The sequence below is a fragment of the Eublepharis macularius genome, chromosome 5, assembly GCF_028583425.1.
Source record: "Eublepharis macularius isolate TG4126 chromosome 5, MPM_Emac_v1.0, whole genome shotgun sequence".
NCBI lineage: Eukaryota > Metazoa > Chordata > Lepidosauria > Squamata > Eublepharidae > Eublepharis > Eublepharis macularius.
Window position 1 is genome coordinate 129,187,152 of NC_072794.1, and position 18,564 is coordinate 129,205,715.

Consider the following 18,564-nt stretch of genomic DNA (forward strand, 5'->3'; position numbering starts at 1 on the left):
CCCAGGGCTTGTGAGAGAGAGGCATCATTTTCCAAGATGGGATGTAGATCACTGATGATACGTTGGATGGGTTTGAGCTGGGAACTAGCTGCAATTAGATTTGTTGGAAATCCATGACTGGATCTCCCAATTGTTTTAATTTTATTGATGGTGGTGTGTTTGAATCAAAGTTGGGGGCACAATGCTAGAGGAAGGGTTTTTTTTAGCTTTTTCTCCTCAAGCTATTTTCCTAATTCAAATTCTTCCACCACCATAGCCAAATATTCTCCCTACCCCCTGGAGAAGTAATACATTGGAAGAAATGGTATGGGAAGAAAGAGTTTTAAAAGGTCCCCCAGCACCATGGCTTTGGTCTAATTTCCTCTTCCTGTACAGCTGCTTTCAATGAAAATTAAAGAAGTCAGGTGATTCAGTTGTAAATCTCCAGAATCATATCTAGCTGTGCCCTAGTCTATTCTATTCCATTGCTCTCAATAAGACTTAATATAAACTTTTGTTGCATTGTTCCCAGTCGCATAGATAAATGAGACTTATCTTAGTCTGCCTATAAAATGCAAATTGTAGGCTCAAGCTGCCTCAGTTTTCTTTGAGGCTGTGCAGGAAAAGGAGTTGGGATTTCATCTTTCATCCTATACTAGGCTTTGCTATTTGAAACTAGCTTCCCTGCTGTACTATAGCATTTCAAAGGTAACAACAATACATGTTTTTTAAAGGACAGGTATCTTTTCCTTCTAGTAACATAGATGGAGGACCAGTTTAGAACAGTGAAACCAAGTAGCAGTTGAAGGGTTAAACCCCCCCCCCCACACACACACACCAGCATGGCTCCAAGAACAAATGAAGCTGCGCAATTTGCATTTGATAGATATCATTTATATTTTATAAATGGGTAGGGGCATGTGATCTGACTCTTGTCTGTTTGGGGAGATGCAGCCCTCTTGGACTGCTTGGATATATGCCACTGTGTGTGTCCAAGAAAAGCATTTGGAGATCCATGTTAATTTTTCTGCTTGTCCTCTGTTTCAGGGTTACAATGTCCCACAGGAGTTCATTGCTGCCCAGGCACCCTTGAAGAAAACACTGGATGATTTCTGGCGGCTGGTCTGGGAACAGAACATCTGCACTATTGTCATGTTGACTGTGGGAATGGAGAATGGACGAGTAAGTCTGATGGAAAACCCAGCTGTGTTTCATTAGAGAAAAAGAACAGTGATGTGGCAGTCTAGTACTGAAGAGGCATGGATGGGCATGCAGAGCTGTGGGGTTTTGCAAGTGTCATTCCTTCTGTCATGAATGGATTAAGCTGAAACCTCTGTAAACTAAAGATAGCAAGTTTAGCATAGAGCCAGTTATGTACAAAGTAGACTCTTCCTGCCAAAGAAGGGAAGGTTTTATTCTTAATGAGGTAACCCCAAGACTGACTATTGGCTGATTAATATATTGGGAATAGCAGAGAATAAGAAAGAGGGAACAAAGAGACAAGGTGGAGCATATCAGAATTAGTTAGACTGTTGTTGTTTTCCATGTAATCCTTTCCCGCTAATTTTTTGTAGTAAACCTTTCTTAGAAGCTAAACACACACATGTCTTTGTGCTGCCTTATTCTGCTGTGTGTTATTCACTCTGCTAATTTCCAGTAAGAGCAAATGCTCTCAGAGGAGGCCTGTGGCTCTAGCTATGTGTGCGCGCAGAATTCTGACAGCCAAATTAAATGGATATGACTGTCTCCTGGCATCTTTAAGAAAAAAAAAACAGCCATAAGAAGAGCCATAATGGATACGTTCAAATGCCCATCGAGTCCAGCGCTCTGTTCACACAGTAGCCAACCAGCTGCCTCTAGGAAGCCCATAGGCAGGGCAACTGCAACAGCATCCTCCTGCCCGGTTTCCTCAGCAACTGAAAAATTGGAGTCAGGAGGAGACAGAGGGAGGCTTTTCTCACTACCTGTTTTTCTGCTGAAAACCCCTCCACCACAAACACACAGCCTTAGGTGGGAAATTGGGTGTTTACATAAACTAACAGTTAAATATTTCCAACCGTGTGAACTTTCGAGAAAATAAGTGTGGCGGATTATTTATAGTGTAATCCCATGCACAGTTACTCCAGGCAAAACCTATTGATTTAAAATGATTTATACTGGAGAAATTCTGCATAGTAAAAACACCCAGTAAAACATACACAATATCCTTGCGGACGTATCTATGAAACCATATTAAATTACACTTGTGATGAATATACAGCTTTCCAGGGAACAATTTGGAGGACATAAGTCTATTCTATTTCACCCCACTGCCCACCTCCTATCATTATGTTCTAGGTATTTAACTCAACCTCTATGATCTATACTGCAGATAAGATCTTAAGACCTTCTAGATCTGGGGAAATGTTCAGGTCAGGAATTTCTTGCATGATTTCCTCAAGTAAATGTGATCACTAGGTTACGCTTGCCAAACCAAAGACCTCATCTTGCATCCTGGTCCAGTTCTCCCCCTCCCCCACACACACACTTTTTTTTTTAGTAGTTCTGAATATAACTACTAAGTTTAGTGCTAAAAACAAGAAAGTACTCCTCTCTGTGTCTAGATTTTGCATACCTCAGCAAAGTGAGCCATATCTAATTGGAGCCTGGCTGCAGACAAATGGTCTCAAGCAGAAAAACAAAGTTTCCTTCCATTTTTCAAAGGGTAAATGGGTATGTACTGTATAGCATGTCACAGTGCACAGAGACAGCCAGAAGCAAGGAAACAAATATGAGCCATTATTTAGAAGTGTGTGTTGGTATGAACATAGCCAGTCTTCACTCTTTCTTGTGTGCCGTTCTCTAGCTTTCACTGTTCTGCTTTCTTAGAAAATGTTCACTGCAAGGATTTGTTTCCCTCTTAGGTGCTGTGTGAATACTACTGGCCCTCAGACACTTCTCCTGTCTTTTCTGGACAGATCACTATCCACTTGCTTGCTCAAAATTTTGCAGATGAGTGGACCACACGGGAATTCAGACTCCAGCATGTAAGTAAAAGACCAATGTATGTTTCGGTCTTCGTGACAGTTTCTAGTAAGTTTGCCAAATCAAAACTGCAAATATAATGTCCATGGCAGAGTGGTCATGTTCTAGGGAGAACTGGTGATATGGAATAAATGCTGTGGGCTGTTGAGAAAATCTGGAATAAAAAAAACACATTAAAGTGACTTTCTGGGCCGGGGGCATTTCTGTTCCAACTAGATCCAGGAAGTGACCGGGTTGTAGGACTTGAGAGTATATAGTGTGGTTTACAGGCAAAGTGAGATTTTGAAGCTGGGTCTCCAATACTCTGGTTAGAGTCCAATACTCTAACCATGACACCACACTGGCTCTTCAGCAAACTACAGAAGCATATTTTGCCCCAAATGCCCCTGTAACATAGTTCCTCACAATGAGTGCTTCTGCCCTGCAATTTCAAGGCTTCATATTGAGAGGTAATTAATTATAACATGCAGGATCCCAAATTCCTTTGAGAAAATTCACCAATCACTGTTCACCTCTGTTCATTGAACAACCTTATCTGCTTTACCTGCTGCAGTGAGCACTAATATTGCCCTCTTATCACAGGCAGGGCTCAAAGCAGAGAGGAGAGTGACTCACCTGCACTATACAGCATGGCCTGATCATGGTGTCCCTGAGTCCACAACCTCCATCATTGCCTTCATAGAACTAGTGCGAGCACATGTGCAGAATGCAAAGGACTCTGGGCCTACACTGGTACACTGCAGGTAAGTCATAGATAGCCCACCTGTCTACCACTCTCTGCCTGAAACCATGAAGACAATAAGGGATGAAAGCCCCGCATTGACAGTACACCTACATGGTTTCAGTTATTTTCTGTGGTCAGCTGAGACCCAATTCAGACATTCAGAAAAAAAAATAAGGTATAGATCTCCTTAGACTGCAGCATATCAAAATCCAGGTAGAGAATGATATGTTGAAATGCTTTCCCATGCTACAGTTCTGCATCTCAGGGGGAAAGAGTTCGTCTTGCACTTTCCTCTGCCATGCTAGCTTTCCATGTGCAAATAGTTTTGCCATTGAGAAACATTTAAACAAGTAGTCTCCTATCTGTATTTTGAAATGTTGCAGTCCTAGGAGGACTTTTTTACAACACTTGGAATAGCTGTTAAAATGCAGTCTTGTAATGGATAGGTCATTGCCAAAAGACTGAGTATACCAGCTTATTTGTTTATATTTATAGACTCCTCCAAAGGATAGCTAACTGAGATCATAATAACTTTGGAATATGCTGATGACACCCAGCATTACATTTCATTAATTAAGCTACCAGTTGCAGCTTTGACTGTCCTAATGTGGATGTTGTGGCCATCCACATGATAATTTCTGTTGTGGAGCAGAAAAAGATGAAACTGAATCCAGACACAGCAGATATAATGCTTTTTGGAAAAGCTGATGCTCTAGTGAGGACACATTTGCTTATTCTGGTTGGAGTCAAGCTAACATTAACTAATCATCACATGCTTTGAAGACCACGTGGAAGTTTCAGCAAGTACAAAATACTGTGGATTATTCATGTACAGGTTCTAAGACTCATGAGCATATTACACTGTATCTGAACTGGCTACTGGTTAGCTTCTGGATTCAATTCAAGGAGGCGGTTCTTCCCTTTATTTAACCCTTCATGACCTGATGCTTCTATAGCTAAAGGATTGCCTCTCCTGGAGTCAACCTGTTTGCCAGTTTAGGTTTTCTCATCAGTACCTTTTATCCATCCTGTCAAACACAATGGTATGTATCTCCTCTGCAAAGAACAGGGCATTGTCTATGGCCCTCCTCTGCTTTGGAAAGATCATCTGGGAGATGGCTGGCTCCTTCCCCATGTAATTTAGCAGTGCTTGTGAGACTACTTTATTTCAAAGGGCCTTTCCTGAGTTGTTAATGTTGTCTTAAATGTTATATGGATGGGATGTCAAGATTGTATATTTCTCTGGTACGCTCCAGTGTATATTCCTTTTAGCTTATCATGGATATAGTTGTTGTTTTATTGATAGGTACAGAAATTGGAAAGGTGGTATGACACCTCTCCTTTTTTGACTTAAATGGTACTAGAGGAAGGTCAAGTGAAATCAAGGTTGAAAATTTCTTTTTTAAAAAAAATATTTTTATTAGTTTTCAAATACGTAGCATATAAAGAGAAGAGAAGAGGAAAGAAAAGCAAAGCAAAGCAAAAGCAGAAAAAGAGTATACTTAGGAAAAGGAGAAAGGAAAAGAAAAGTAAATATATCCATAATATCCTTCTTACAGCAATGCTCAATATATCATTAAACATTCTTAGTAATAGGATATACTATTAATAATAAGACATTTGAGTCCTTTTACATTCTTGGCAAATTCAAGTCTTTATGTTTATTGGTAATCCAGTTATAGAACGGTATCCAGGGTCCGGTGAACTCTTCTTCCATTTTCCATTTTAATATCATTGTCAATTTATCCATCTCCGCTGTTTCCATAATCTTTCCCACTAGTTCTTCTTGAGTTGGTATTATTTGTTGTTTCCAATAAAATGCAAATAGAATTCTAGCTGCTGTCACTGCATGTATCATAAAATGTTTTTGGCCTTTGTTAAATTTGTCCGGGATGCAGTTCAATAGGAACAATTCCGGCTTAAAAAGTATTGGTATCTGTAAAATTGTATGGAGTACTGTATGTGTCATTATCCAAAATCTACCTACAACTTTACAAGTCCACCACATATGATAAAAAGTTCCTGTACATTTTCCACATTTCCAGCATTTACTTGGAATATTTTTGTACATTTTAACCAATCTATCTGGAGTTAGATACCATCTATAAAACATTTTATATATATTCTCTTTAAAATTTATCGTTTTAGTTACTTTCATATTAACCTTCCATACTTTATTCCATTGTTCTGAATCAATCTCATATCCCAAGTTTTGTGCCCATTTAATCTTACAACCTTTTGCCACCTCATTTTCCTTCTTCATTCACATTAAAAATACATACATTTTGAGGTAACTCAGTATAGATAACACTGAGGTAAATCTGTACATGCACTGATTTAAGGTTGCTTTAAGCTTCAAACGCCCTGCTGCTTTCTTCACCTAATGGGAGGGGGAGACTCCCCCCTCCCATCGGGTGAAGGAACCAGTGGGGCATTTGAAAGCAACCCTTTTCGTGCCACTTGCAAATGACGAGAAAAGGGTTGCTTTCGAACTTTTCCCTCCATCAGGGGAAAAAGGCAGCAGGGTGGGAAATTTGAAAGCAAGCAGCACAGCAATGCCATGTAAACAGCTAGAAAAGTGCTGTGGGTGCACTTTGGAAAGCTTTGCTTCTGGATTTCCGAATCAGCTCAGCAATGCTGGGGCCTATTCAGGAATTCCGAATCTTTCCAAATTGGGTCCAATTCGGGTTAAAAATGCACATCCCTAGTTAAGAGGCTTTTGTTCCAGTGTTTTCCCAAACACTCTAGTACACTTTATTTGAATATTATCTTACTCTCCTTGGTTTACAGAATGCTGGTACCCTCTTTCCAGTACCCAAACCCCTTCTCTTGAAACACCAGTGCTCTTCTTGAGATTTTTAACTGATCCTTAAGATCTCCAAAGGTAGTTTCCAACCACACCAGACCAGGGATCTCTTCACTCTTCAGAGCTAACTCCCTTTTTGACTGGGAAGGAAAATTATCCTCTCACTAGAAGATCTATCCCCTTTCTTTGGCCTGAATGGGAGTCTGCGCCTACTTCCCAAACTTCCTTGCCAACTTTCCCCCAGTTCTGTCTGTGTTCTACTGCTCTCAGTCAGAGCTGAATCTCGAAACTGTCAGTACTTGACTCATCTCAGCTAGGGCTGAAATTAGATTCCCCTCTCCCCAGCATCCAGTTCAGAAACCTTTCTCTGTTCAGCTCATGCAACCCAATCAGATTTCTTGGAGTAGCCTGTCACTCAAAGTTCTCTGTTTCTGTGAAGAATTACCCCTTCACAGTCCTTCAGCTGTTTGTACAGCACTTCAAATTTTTAAGCAGTGCAGTCTGTCACAAATGGGACATACACTTAAATAATTACATCTGTTATTTTGTTTATGGTAATATGTGGATTATTAGCATGTTTCAGCCCACCTTCTGCTTAATGTGAGATCTATGATGCCAAATTCCTGGTCTGTTTTAGCTTGCCCAGACTAGTAAGGATTATTATAAGTAGGCTAGTTGGACACAGAGCAAAACCAAAAATGGAACTGTCAAGCTGTGTGAAAATCTCATCTTCCACTTCTGTTATTGCAGTGCAGGAGTGGGCCGCACAGGCACTTTCATTGCTCTTGACCGGCTCCTGCAGCAGCTGAAGCACGATAAGGTGGTAGATGTGTTCAACACCATGTACAGTCTACGGATGAGCCGTCACGTAATGATCCAGACTCTGGTGAGAATGTGGGACCTTCCTATCCACTGCCGCATCACTGAATCACTAAAGGATATAGCATAACCTTAACTTTTCTAGTGAATCTTTGAAGCTTCATATGTTGAAGAAGTTTGCATCTTGACAGTTGTTCTGCCCAGATGCATGAAATTCTGAGGCAGTCCAACAAAACATAAAGGCTGATGTGTAAAAACAGTTCTCCCAGGCCAAACTGCTCTTATGATTGATTAAACCACCTTCATGGGTAAATCAACTTGGCTTCTGCTATATATCATCAGAGAGGTGTTGTCACAAGTCAGCTGCGACTTGATAGCACTGTACACACATACATATATTTCATCAGAGTGAAATTTCTGAGAGTTGATCTACACATGCAGAGAAATCAGGTGTTGCTGTCTTTCTGGGACTGTAGTATTTCATATTACAGGTAGAGATCCTGTTTGTTCCCATATGTTTAAAATTCCCTGCACATAGAAAAGTCGGTGTCAAAGGGAAGGGTTCGAGACTAGTTTTTTTTCCTGATATGCTGTCTTTCTATATGAAAGCCAGGCTGTTGGTTTCCCTCTCCCGCTTTGTTTTGCATTGGTGACATTCAAACAAGAGATCTCCTATTTGCCATCCAAAGCAGAACATACTCAGTGCCACATGATTTCTCTGAATGCCCAGATCCACCCGAGCTGCTCTTGTTTAACGGAAGACAATGTAAAAACTGCAGTTTACTGTAGTTCCAGCAGCTACCTTGTGTGTGTCTGTCCCCCATGCACCACCCCTACATCCCTTAAGAGTCCAACCCTGGGCCTTCAGGGTCAGGAATCTGTTCAAAATGTATTTCTGGCTGGTATGAGAATTTGATCCAGAGGCAAAATAAGAAATTGCGATTAACACTCTTGTGGGCAGATGAGGATGCCTCTAGAAATCTACAAAGTAAGCTGGATGATTTGAGCAAGATTGGGAGGTACCTTTCCTGACTTCGCCTACTTAGATGGTCTTCAGAGCTAGAAAGGTCTGTTATACCACAGTGATGACTGTGTGTACTTAAACGCACCCATAGGTCTGTCACTACAGACCTATGGGATGTCTGCAGTGACAGCTGGGTGTAGTCCATTTAATAGTCTGTCCTTGGTTTATTCTGAAAACCTAGATAGTACCTTGCTTCCCAAGGAACACTATGAGAGTCTTCCATTACTAAAACTCCCACTTCATCCACCTCTGGTATGCATCAAGGCCTTACTTAGACATAGCTGGATCTCAAGATCCCAGAGGTGTAAGCATAAGCAAGGGAATGGAGGAAAACAGGAGGAATGGAGGAAAACAGACAGGGTAATGGTAGGGTAATTGGAAAGAAACTAGCAGGAAGGATTGGATGGTATAGGGTTGGGTAGGGAAAGGAATGAAACAAGCAGCTGCAGTGAGACAGGCATATTCTAAGGTATAATCCAGAAGCTCTAAAGACTACCTGCATGTAGCATCTTTCTGTTTCCCATTGCAGATGCTACTAGGAGGTTGCTGGAAAGCTCAAATTATCTCAAGTTGCTGTAGGACAGGTTCAGGGATGATTCCTGACAATGGGCCTCCTTCTCATTGATTTGCTGTGCATGTTCAGTGAGCTAAATATACAGCCAGAGTTTTGAATATGTCAGGCATCGCAACAACAGTGCACACCTGTCAGGTGTGTGCACTGGAAGCATTTTCAACTGGTCAGATCAAAACAGATATTCTACCTGTCAAAAGCCTTTTCTGTTGCCCTGACCACCATTTAATCTACACCTGCCATTTCTGCACAGGTGTAATTTTATGTTCACCTTATTTGTTGCACCTGAGCAGGTGACAAGGTTGGTTTATTACACTGATCATGGAATGACCTAGAACAGCAAGTCAGTGCTGACACTGGAATACAGGCCAAGGAGCTCCAGTTATACATAAGAATAATTAGATGTTGTTGCCTTTCTGCTTCAAAGCATGCTGTGATGCCATCAGGTACCAGAGGGTCTGAGTCCGTGATATTTGTGTGCTCTTCTCTTCTAGGGGCAGTACATTTTCCTGCATAATTGCATCCTAGAGAAGATCTCTGAAAACCCACTTATCGGCCTGTCCGGAGTGGATCTGTAAGTCTCTGTTTTCTATCCATCCTAACCACTTTGCATTGGCTTCCCTTCAGTTATCCCACATAGCAAAACCATTCCCTAGATGGACTGTAGTTCAATGGTAGAGCATCTGCTTTACATGCAGAAGGTCTCATGTTCAATTCCAGGCACATCCAGTTAAAAGGATCAGGTGATGTGAAAAAACTCCTACTGATGTCCTGGAGGACCCCCACCAGTCAAAGTAGACAATATTGACCTTGACAGACAACTGTGTAACTCAGTATAAGGCATCTTTATGTGCTCATTGCTTCCACCACACTATCCATTTTGTACCAATAGAATATCCCACTGTTTGACATGGACTCTGTGTAGATCTATCAGCTTGTGTGAGCTTTTATTTTATTTATTTATTTATTTTATTCAACTTATACTCCGCCCTTCCCACAAGCGGGCTCAGAGCAGTTTCCAACAAATGTACTGTTAAAATACAATAAAAACCTTATTAACACATTAAAATTCAGCTTGGCTTAATGGGCAAGCTGAAAGATGAAGTTGTGTTGTTATATATCTCTCAAGCTCCCATCCAGTCCCTCTGAAGAGCTTTGTTCAGCATCATGCACGGAACAGTTACAAGGCCAACGCTGGCTTCCTGAGGGAATACGAGGTAAGAGCTGGACTTGGGGGCTACAAGGGGAGACCAAAGCAAGCAGAGTTAAGGGTGGGCCATGGCAGAGCACTCATGGGCTGCTTCCACACACGTTGGATACACACGCTGCTTCCACACACGTTTCAATACTCTTTAGTGAACATTTGAAACTGATTTTCCATGTGTGGAACAATAAATCCACTTCTAAAGGATTACGAAAGTGCATTGAAAGTGCATTATTTAACGTGTGTGGAAATGGCCATGGTGAAGATCGCGATTAGGGGCAGCACAGGCTCAGGAAGAGCTTTAAGCCCTAGACCCTTCCATCCTAGTACAAAATGCAGCTGAGTCTACACTGTTAGCATGTGTGGTTAGAGAGACATGTGCACTCTGGACCTGTACCTATGTGAACAATCTATTTTCTTACCTGGCCCAAATTCACATGAGATTGCCTAAGCATTACGGAAAAAAAAACCTTCTCTCTGCCGCCTTTCACTCCTATTTGAGAGGAGTTGCTAGCTTAGGTTCTAGCCTAGGTCTTAAGGGAATATGTCCAGCCTGGGCAATGGCGCACATAAATGATAATAAAAGGGTCACTAACAAACTGATGTAGCTTGTAGCACAAGTTTAGAGGAAGTAATGAGAACCTGAATATGGTGAAGTCAGAGAGAGTTTATTGTGGGACATAAATAGCAAATTTAAGCAGTTATGATTATATCAAGTATGCATGCAATATTAGAATGCCGTATTAAAGTTTCAATATTCCAGCTCCCCCCACCCGCCCAACCCCACACACTTTGGCAGTACATTTTATTCAAGAAGTGAGAGGCAAGAGTCCAATGAAATAGTACAAGAAGCTAAAGCAGCCGTCACTTCTACATATTCGTGAGTGTAAGTCTTCCACCCAAGCTATAAATAATCTCAGGGATGATTTACATTTTCATCATTAGATGACAGCCGCAGTGATTTATATGTGTCAATAAGCCGTCTGAGACCATACACCACAGACAGAGTATTCTTCAGTGGAATCAGTGATCAGCTCTGCTCTCAGAAATATAAGAACAGGCCCTTTTCTGTTCTGTTCACTGTATAGGAAGGTCTTCAGTAAGGGCATGCATTTTTTAAAAAAATTCTTTTCATTTTGCTTACATTTTTAAAAAAACTTTTATTATGAATACTTGTTTTAATTATTACTTTTGTTTCCATTGATTTCCATAGAAACATGTTTGCATTCTCATTGTAACTTTATCAAATATTATTATTTACCCTATTCAGATTAATAACTACATTTTTTTAAAAAATGTCCTTTCATGTAGTTATTTAAATTGTTAGTATCAAACACCCATCCCTAGTGCTCAGAAATCTTGGCATGTCAGATTGCCACCTCCTACCCGATATGGTGGATGTTGCCCTCAGTGCTCTCGCTGAAGCAGGAGAAAAGTGGTGGAGGCTCCTCTGCTGCTCCTCCATCACATTCGCCACCCCAGTTCTCAGTCCTGATCCCTCACCTGCTGCAGCGAAGAGGTCTCTAGGTATGTTGAGTTAAAGGTATCAAGACACTGTAGGACTTTAGCACCAAGCTCCAGAGTTCACATACCCATATGTATTGTTGGCCTTTGATCTTCTGATGATGATAATAATAATAATAATGCAAGGCCGGGTCTAGCGTTGCCAGCCTCCAGGTAGTGGCTGGAGATCTCCTGGAATTACAACTGGTCTCCAGGCCACAGAGATCAGTTCACCTGGAGAAAGTGGCTACTTTGGGGGATGGACTCTGGAATTATGCCATGCCAAGGTCCTTTTCCTCTTTCTCCAGGTTTTTCCAGGTTTCACCCCCTAGGAATTTCCCAACTTGGAGCTGGCAACCCTAGCCGGGTCTGCATTATTATCTACATCACTTTTTGAAGCTCCCCGCTTCAGCCCCTCTCCCCTGACCTCCAGAAACCCGTCATGCCTAGCCTTGGTGGAAATTTCATCCCCGAGCCCATCTCTCCAGTCTTTCTCCCTTCCTTTCTTATGCTGCTTTTCTCTAGCAGATGCTCTTGGAGGCTGCAAAAGAGGAAGTCAGTTCTGTAGCACCACTTCCTGGCAACCAACAGATCAGTTTCTGCTCCAGCAAGATCCCTTGTGAGTAATGGTGTTTTGTTTTGTGTATTAGAAATCTAGATCAGTATAGAGAAACCATTGCATATGAATTATGCCAAAACCTACAAAGAGTTCTAAGAACACATATAGCTTTACAAAGAGCTATACTGTTTGGAGCAAAAGCGTACTAATTTGTGGGGGAGGTAGAATGCTTTTTAACGTGTATGTGCAGATAAGCCCTGTGTAATGGATGCCTTCTACTCCACCCCCAGATGACTATTATTATCACTCCTAATATTAGAGTGAGTTCCCACCCCCATTATGATCACAAAAGGCACAAAACCAAGCCCTTAAAGTAGGAGTCAACAAGGTATGGGTCAGCCAGGGCAGCAAGGAAGGGTGGACTTTCCAGCCGTGCAGAAAAATATGACTTTGTAAATTAACTACAAGAAACAAACAAACAGAAAAGGTCTGATGAGGACTGAACATGCTCCAGGGACAGAATAAGGTTGCCAACCACCAGGGAGGCCAGGAGATCGCCCAGATTTAAGCTAGTCTCCAGTTGACTGGAGAAAATGGTTGCTTTGGAGGGTGGATCCTATGGCATTATACCTTGTTGAAGTTCCTCCCCTCCCTCCACCCCCCAAATCTCCAGAATTTCCCAACCTGGAGTTGGCAACCCAATGAGGGAAACTGACAGTTAAAAAAGAGTGAGAGGGGAAATTAGCCATTATCTCAAGCCACTAAAAGAATCTTGACCAGGTGGCTCCAAGACTGCACTCTTCTTTTTAAATAGAAACCACTCCCTGGAGCTGCTGTGTGGTTGTGCAGAGTGCGGGTTACTGTAGAGTAACCCTCAGCCTGTTTGCAAAGCTACTGCCAAAGGAGGGAGAGCCCCTGCATTTCTCCAAAGCTTTTTTTCCTGTGCAACAGTGTGTGTGTGTGTGTGTGTCTCATTTCTGTTGCCATACGTGTACACAGTGCCTCCATGTGAAGCAGCAGAAATGGTGAATTGTCTCTCCCCGCCCCCCCCCCGGCACTGTTTTTGCATGGGGGAAAAACCTTGGGAGAAAGGTAGGAGCTTACCCTCCCCAGTGGCAGCTTTCTGAGCCCATATGTACTTTCTTTTTTAATAGAAGCCATTCCCCAGAGCTGCTGTGTGACTGAGCAGAGCACAGGTTGGCTCAGTGGAGAACTCATAAAAGAAGTAATGCGTACAGCAAGGGTCACCAACGTGGTGCCCAGGGGCACAATTGTGCCCACCAACACTTTTTCTGGTGCCCGCCAAGTGTTTTTAGAAAGTGAGTGGGCCGGGGGGGGGGGTTGTAAAGCATGGCTTCTGATTGGCCATTGGAGTATTGCTTGGTTGTGCAGATTTTTAAAAACATTAGTTTGGCAGAAAGTGCTGAGCTTGATATACTCAATCTGGCCAGTTCCACTCACACAAAGTGTGTTTTGTAGGTGATCATGCTAAAGTGAAGTTCTCAGCACTGGATCGGGATCCCTTCTCAGACCTCTCACATGTCTGGTTCATCCCTGTGAGTTCACTATGCATTATATTTTCTCTTTTTCTGGTTCTTCAAATGTTACCTCCAAATAGTATATGCTATATGCTGCACCCTTGTAGTGGGAATCACTCATGTCAAAGGCATGTTTTTCTCAGTTTAGTTCTCACATTGGTGTAAAAGACATACATTGAAAATATATTTCTATGTATATGTTATTAAAATATGTCACCACTTACTACTCAAGTATAACCCAGATGCTGTTGGATTTGGAAAAGGGTTTTATAAGGGTCAAACCTGATGTGACCCTGCCCTTGTGTCTGCCCTACGGACACTGCTGCCATTTTAAAGCTTAAAATGGGCAATTAAAAAAAATCCTGTGTGGGCCCAGTTCTGATCAGGCCCGCAGTGTGGTGAGAGGAGCCCCCTCCCCTGAAGCCATTTCTGCCTTTGAAAAGGCATGGGGGGGGGGAGTCGGTGCTTCATCCTGCTGTGCTGCAGGCGTGATCAGGATCAGGCCCTTGCAGCATTTTTAAATTACCCATTTTAGGCTTTAAAGTGGTGGCAGCATTCCCATGCCATCTAGTTTGGCCCTAAGGGGCTTCCATCACTAGAGCATGTTCTAAATGTGCACAACATGAGGCCAGAGGGATATAGCACCCATGGCATGCCACCTATCATCTGAGCTCTGGTCCTGACTAGTTTTGTTGTTGTCTGGTTTTCCTGACTAGTTTTGTTTTTGATTTTTGCAGGGCTGCAACTCAGCCAAGGATTATGTAGCTATTGAGGGACCTGATAAACTGGCCCTGGAGGAGTTCTGGGGGCTAGTCTGGGAACACGGAGTCCACACCATCATCACTCTAATGTCTGGACAGAAAAGCAGCCCGGTAGGTTGTTGGTTAACACAGAGTATAGAGATAGATTATACTGGGATTATGGCATTCAGTGATTCAAGAGAACAAAATTATGGGAGGAGTTTTGATTGGTTATGTAGAATAGACAGGACAGTCTATCAGATGTAGTGACAGTTATGTGAAATACACTTTCTGTCCAAGGCCGGCCCTGCAGCTCAGCCCAGACAGGCCAGAGATCATGGTGGCACCACAGCAGATGCGTGAAAGACAGATGTGGCCCACCAGGGATCCTTACACTTTCCATAAGGAAAAATCCCATGCATCTGTGGTTGATTAAGCCACACAGGCCAGGCTGCTTTGTATTGATCTTTCCCATACAATCGTCACCTTCCTTGCCATCTGGGTCCATTTCCATAGGAAAGACCCATGCAAAGCAGCCTTGCTCCCAAGTTTGTAGATCACATTACAATAGTACTATGGGGTGAAATGGCATAGAAGTGCTTTCTGTGGTGCTAGCATGTTTAAAGGGTATCTTAGAGCCAAGCTACATGTGACGAATTATACTTGCCTTGCAAGTGAACAGACTCACGTGATCAAGTGGAGGGCAAGTGGCTCCCTGAGAATGTTACTGAATGAAGCCCCAGAAACATTCATATGGAAAATGTAATGTCAGAACTGGCCAATCATATGGATTTAGCTGCATGTTGGTGTGCTTATTTCATTTTTCTACATCCTCTTTCTAATAGTTCTGAATGGTTGGTAGGACTTCTGCTCCCAGGAAGGAGTAGATGAAACTCTAAGCTTGCAGTCCCTATTTTTGTGTAGGCTCCAGATGACACCTGCTGGCCCTCTGAAGGGGAACCTGTCTGCACAGAGATGTTGACCATCCAACAAGGCCCTGAGAAGACTGTTTCAGGGTGGCCGTGTATTCAGCTCCGATTGAAATATGTACGTGAATTGGGGGTTGGATGGGAAGGGTGGACTGCGTAGAGCCAAATAATCCATCGAGTAGAGACTGATCAGGGGGGAAACAGAGCAGACTCGAGAGGAAAACAGAACGTCAGTGAAGTTCATGTGATGAAGGAGATTGTAATTGAGATTTCTTCTCTGAGAGCTTTTCCTACACCCATTATTCTCCCTACCACCATTTTCTGTAGGTCACCAATCGGAGACAGCAGGAAGGGAAGAACCACATGTGCTGCCTGTAGGGATAGTACAGAGGAAATCCATCAGCCTCTGTAACAAGCTGTTGGAAATGGCTCTGCCCAGCCCTTTTCAGGAGATAGTATTGTGTTCAGACACATTGTGTTATCTCATGGATAAATCACACATTGTATCACAGCAAATAACTGCCAGTGCTTTGAACAGGGGATTTCAAATCCTGCTAAGAAATCTCCTTGATGAAAAGCCAGACTATCTACAATACCTTCCACACTCACACATACATGCACGCATACATTAGCCAATGCACTCCAGTTCCCAGTGCACAAGGATAGGTTAAGTGCCCCAGAGAAGGCAGTTGCTTATGGAACAAATACTTGAAGATACCATGCAAGCCAAACTATGTGACCCTTTCCACCCACCCTTGAATTAGTCTCCAGCTCATACTTACAACACCCTCCACATTCTCTTACTTGGCTCAATCTTCCTTCTGTTCAGATTCCTTTTTTTATTTTAATAAATTTTATTGGATGGTTAACATACACATAATATTACTACATTTTACTTATTCCCCGTATACCTACTATATGCTTCCCACCCCCTCCCCTCCCCCTTTCCTTTATTGGCTTCCAACAGCACTACAACCCTCCGTTTCTTATCACTAATTCTGCCTCCTAGTTGTCATTTTAATATTATTGGTAAAGATTTGAATTATACCTTATCTTATTTAATAACTTTCAAAAGACCATAATTGTCCTTTAACATCCCATCTTTTCTCTAAATATTTTCTCAATTTCCTCCAATCCTCAAAAAATTCTTTTGGATCTTGATCTCTCAATTTTCTTGTTAAATTGTCCATTTCCGCCATGTACAACAATTTTTGTATCCACTCTTCAATCTCTGGTATTTCTTCTTTCTTCCAATATTGTGCATACAAAGTTCTTGCTGCTGTTAACATATAGTACAATAATACTTTGTCTTTTCTATTAATGTTCTCTAAATGCAAAGACAATAATAACATTTCTGGATTCTTAACAACATTATTTTGGAGTATTAAAGACATTTCAGTACACATTTTAAACCAGAAGTCTCTAGCCTTGCCACAAGTCCACCACATATGAAATAGAGAACCTTCGTGCTCCTTACATTTCCAGCACTTGTTGGATAGCTGTTTGTTAGCATTGGCTAGCTTTTTCGGTGTTAAATGCCATCTATATAGCCATTCTCTTTAATACTGGTACATGTTGAAAATTTTAAGGCATTTTTCCACAATTGCTCCCATGCTTCCATCGTTATCTCATTATTGCAATTTATCGCCCATTTTACCATTTGAACTTTAACTGTCTCATCTTCTGTATACCATTTTAACAATAACTTGTACATTTTGGAAATTATTTTATTATTGTCCCCCAGTAAAAGTTCTTCTAACTCTGAATTTTTATTCCTAAAGCCTGTCTTCCTTTGATCTGATTCAAATAAGTCTTTAATTTGTCGATATTGTAACCAGCCATACTTAAATGATATTTCCTCGTTCGGTCTAAGTTTAAGTTCATTATTTTCAATTTTCATTAATTCTTTATAGGTCAGCCATTCAGCTCCCTTATATTCCAAATTCGGATTAATCACCTCCGCTGGAACAATCCACATTGGTTTCTCTTGATCTATAAACTTTTTATATTTTAGCCAGGTTAGAAATAAGTTTCTTCTCAAATAATGGTGCTGGAACATTGCGTCCATTTTGTGTTTGTCATACCATAGATATGCATGCCATCCAAAAAGTTTGTTGTAACCTTCCAGCGTTAACAGTTTGTAATTAGATAAAGACACCCATTCTTTTAGTCATACTAAACATATTGCTTCATGATACAAACGGAGATCAGGTAATTGCATACCTCCTCTTTCTTTGGCATCACAGAGCACTTTCATTTTAACTCTGGGTTTTCTTCCTGCCCACACAAATTTCGATATCTTCCTCTGCCATTTTCCAAATTGTTTTTTGTCTTTAACAATTGGTATCATTTGCATCAAAAACATAACTCTAGGCAATGCATTCATTTTGATTGTGGCAATTCGACCTAACCATGATAAATTCAATTTGTTCCATTTTAACATATCTCTTTCAATTTGTATCCAGAGCTTTTCATAATTGTTCTTAAATAAATCAGTATTTTTGGCTGTCAGCTCTGTTCCCAGATATTTTGTTTTTTGTACCACCTCACAGTTCATTACTTCCATCAATTCTAGTTGTTTCTTCTTAGTCATATTTTTAGTTATTATTTTCGACTTCTTTTTATTTATATAAAAACCTGCCAGATCTCCAAACTCTTTAATCTTGTCTAACAGTCTTGGCAGAATTTGTACTGGGTCTTCCACTATAAACATCACATCATCAGCAAATGCTCTTAACTTATATGAAAACCCCTTTGATTTTATTCCTTTTATGTTCTCATCTTCTCTTATCTGTCTTAATACTATTTCTAAGACCATAACAAATAATAACGGTGACAGTGGACAACCTTGTCTTGTTCTTTTTCTTATTTCAAATTTCTCTGTCAGGTCATCATTGACACAAATTGCCGCTCTTTGATTCTTGTAGATCGTCTTTATTGCCTCTATAAATTCTTTACCTAAATCCATCTTTTCCATTGATGCAAACATGAAATCCCAATTCAAGTTGTCAAAGGCTTTCTCTGCATCTGCAAAAAAAACCCCAACTTCTTTATCTGGACGCTTTTCATAGTACTCAATGGCATTTATAACCACACTCAGATTGTCCTTTAATTGTCTATTTGGCAAAAACCCAGCCTGATCTT

General features: G+C 41.3%; 1 protein-coding gene across 2 annotated transcripts in view; it reads left to right on the forward strand.

Annotated features, from left to right (window-relative positions):
- Positions 1–18,564, forward strand: part of LOC129331276 (receptor-type tyrosine-protein phosphatase V-like) — a 72,543-nt gene that overhangs the window by 40,496 nt on the left and 13,483 nt on the right. Inside the window, exons 25-34 of one of the 2 annotated variants that reach the window (XM_054981728.1) lie at positions 1,027–1,161; positions 2,883–3,005; positions 3,586–3,746; positions 7,284–7,419; positions 9,442–9,521; positions 10,077–10,164; positions 12,180–12,273; positions 13,693–13,769; positions 14,489–14,623; positions 15,416–15,538. In XM_054981728.1, coding sequence (XP_054837703.1) covers positions 1,027–1,161; positions 2,883–3,005; positions 3,586–3,746; positions 7,284–7,419; positions 9,442–9,521; positions 10,077–10,164; positions 12,180–12,273; positions 13,693–13,769; positions 14,489–14,623; positions 15,416–15,538 — 1,152 coding nt within the window. The remainder of the gene's footprint in view (positions 1–1,026; positions 1,162–2,882; positions 3,006–3,585; positions 3,747–7,283; positions 7,420–9,441; positions 9,522–10,076; positions 10,165–12,179; positions 12,274–13,692; positions 13,770–14,488; positions 14,624–15,415; positions 15,539–18,564) is intronic. The other variant, XM_054981729.1, reaches the window with a different exon arrangement.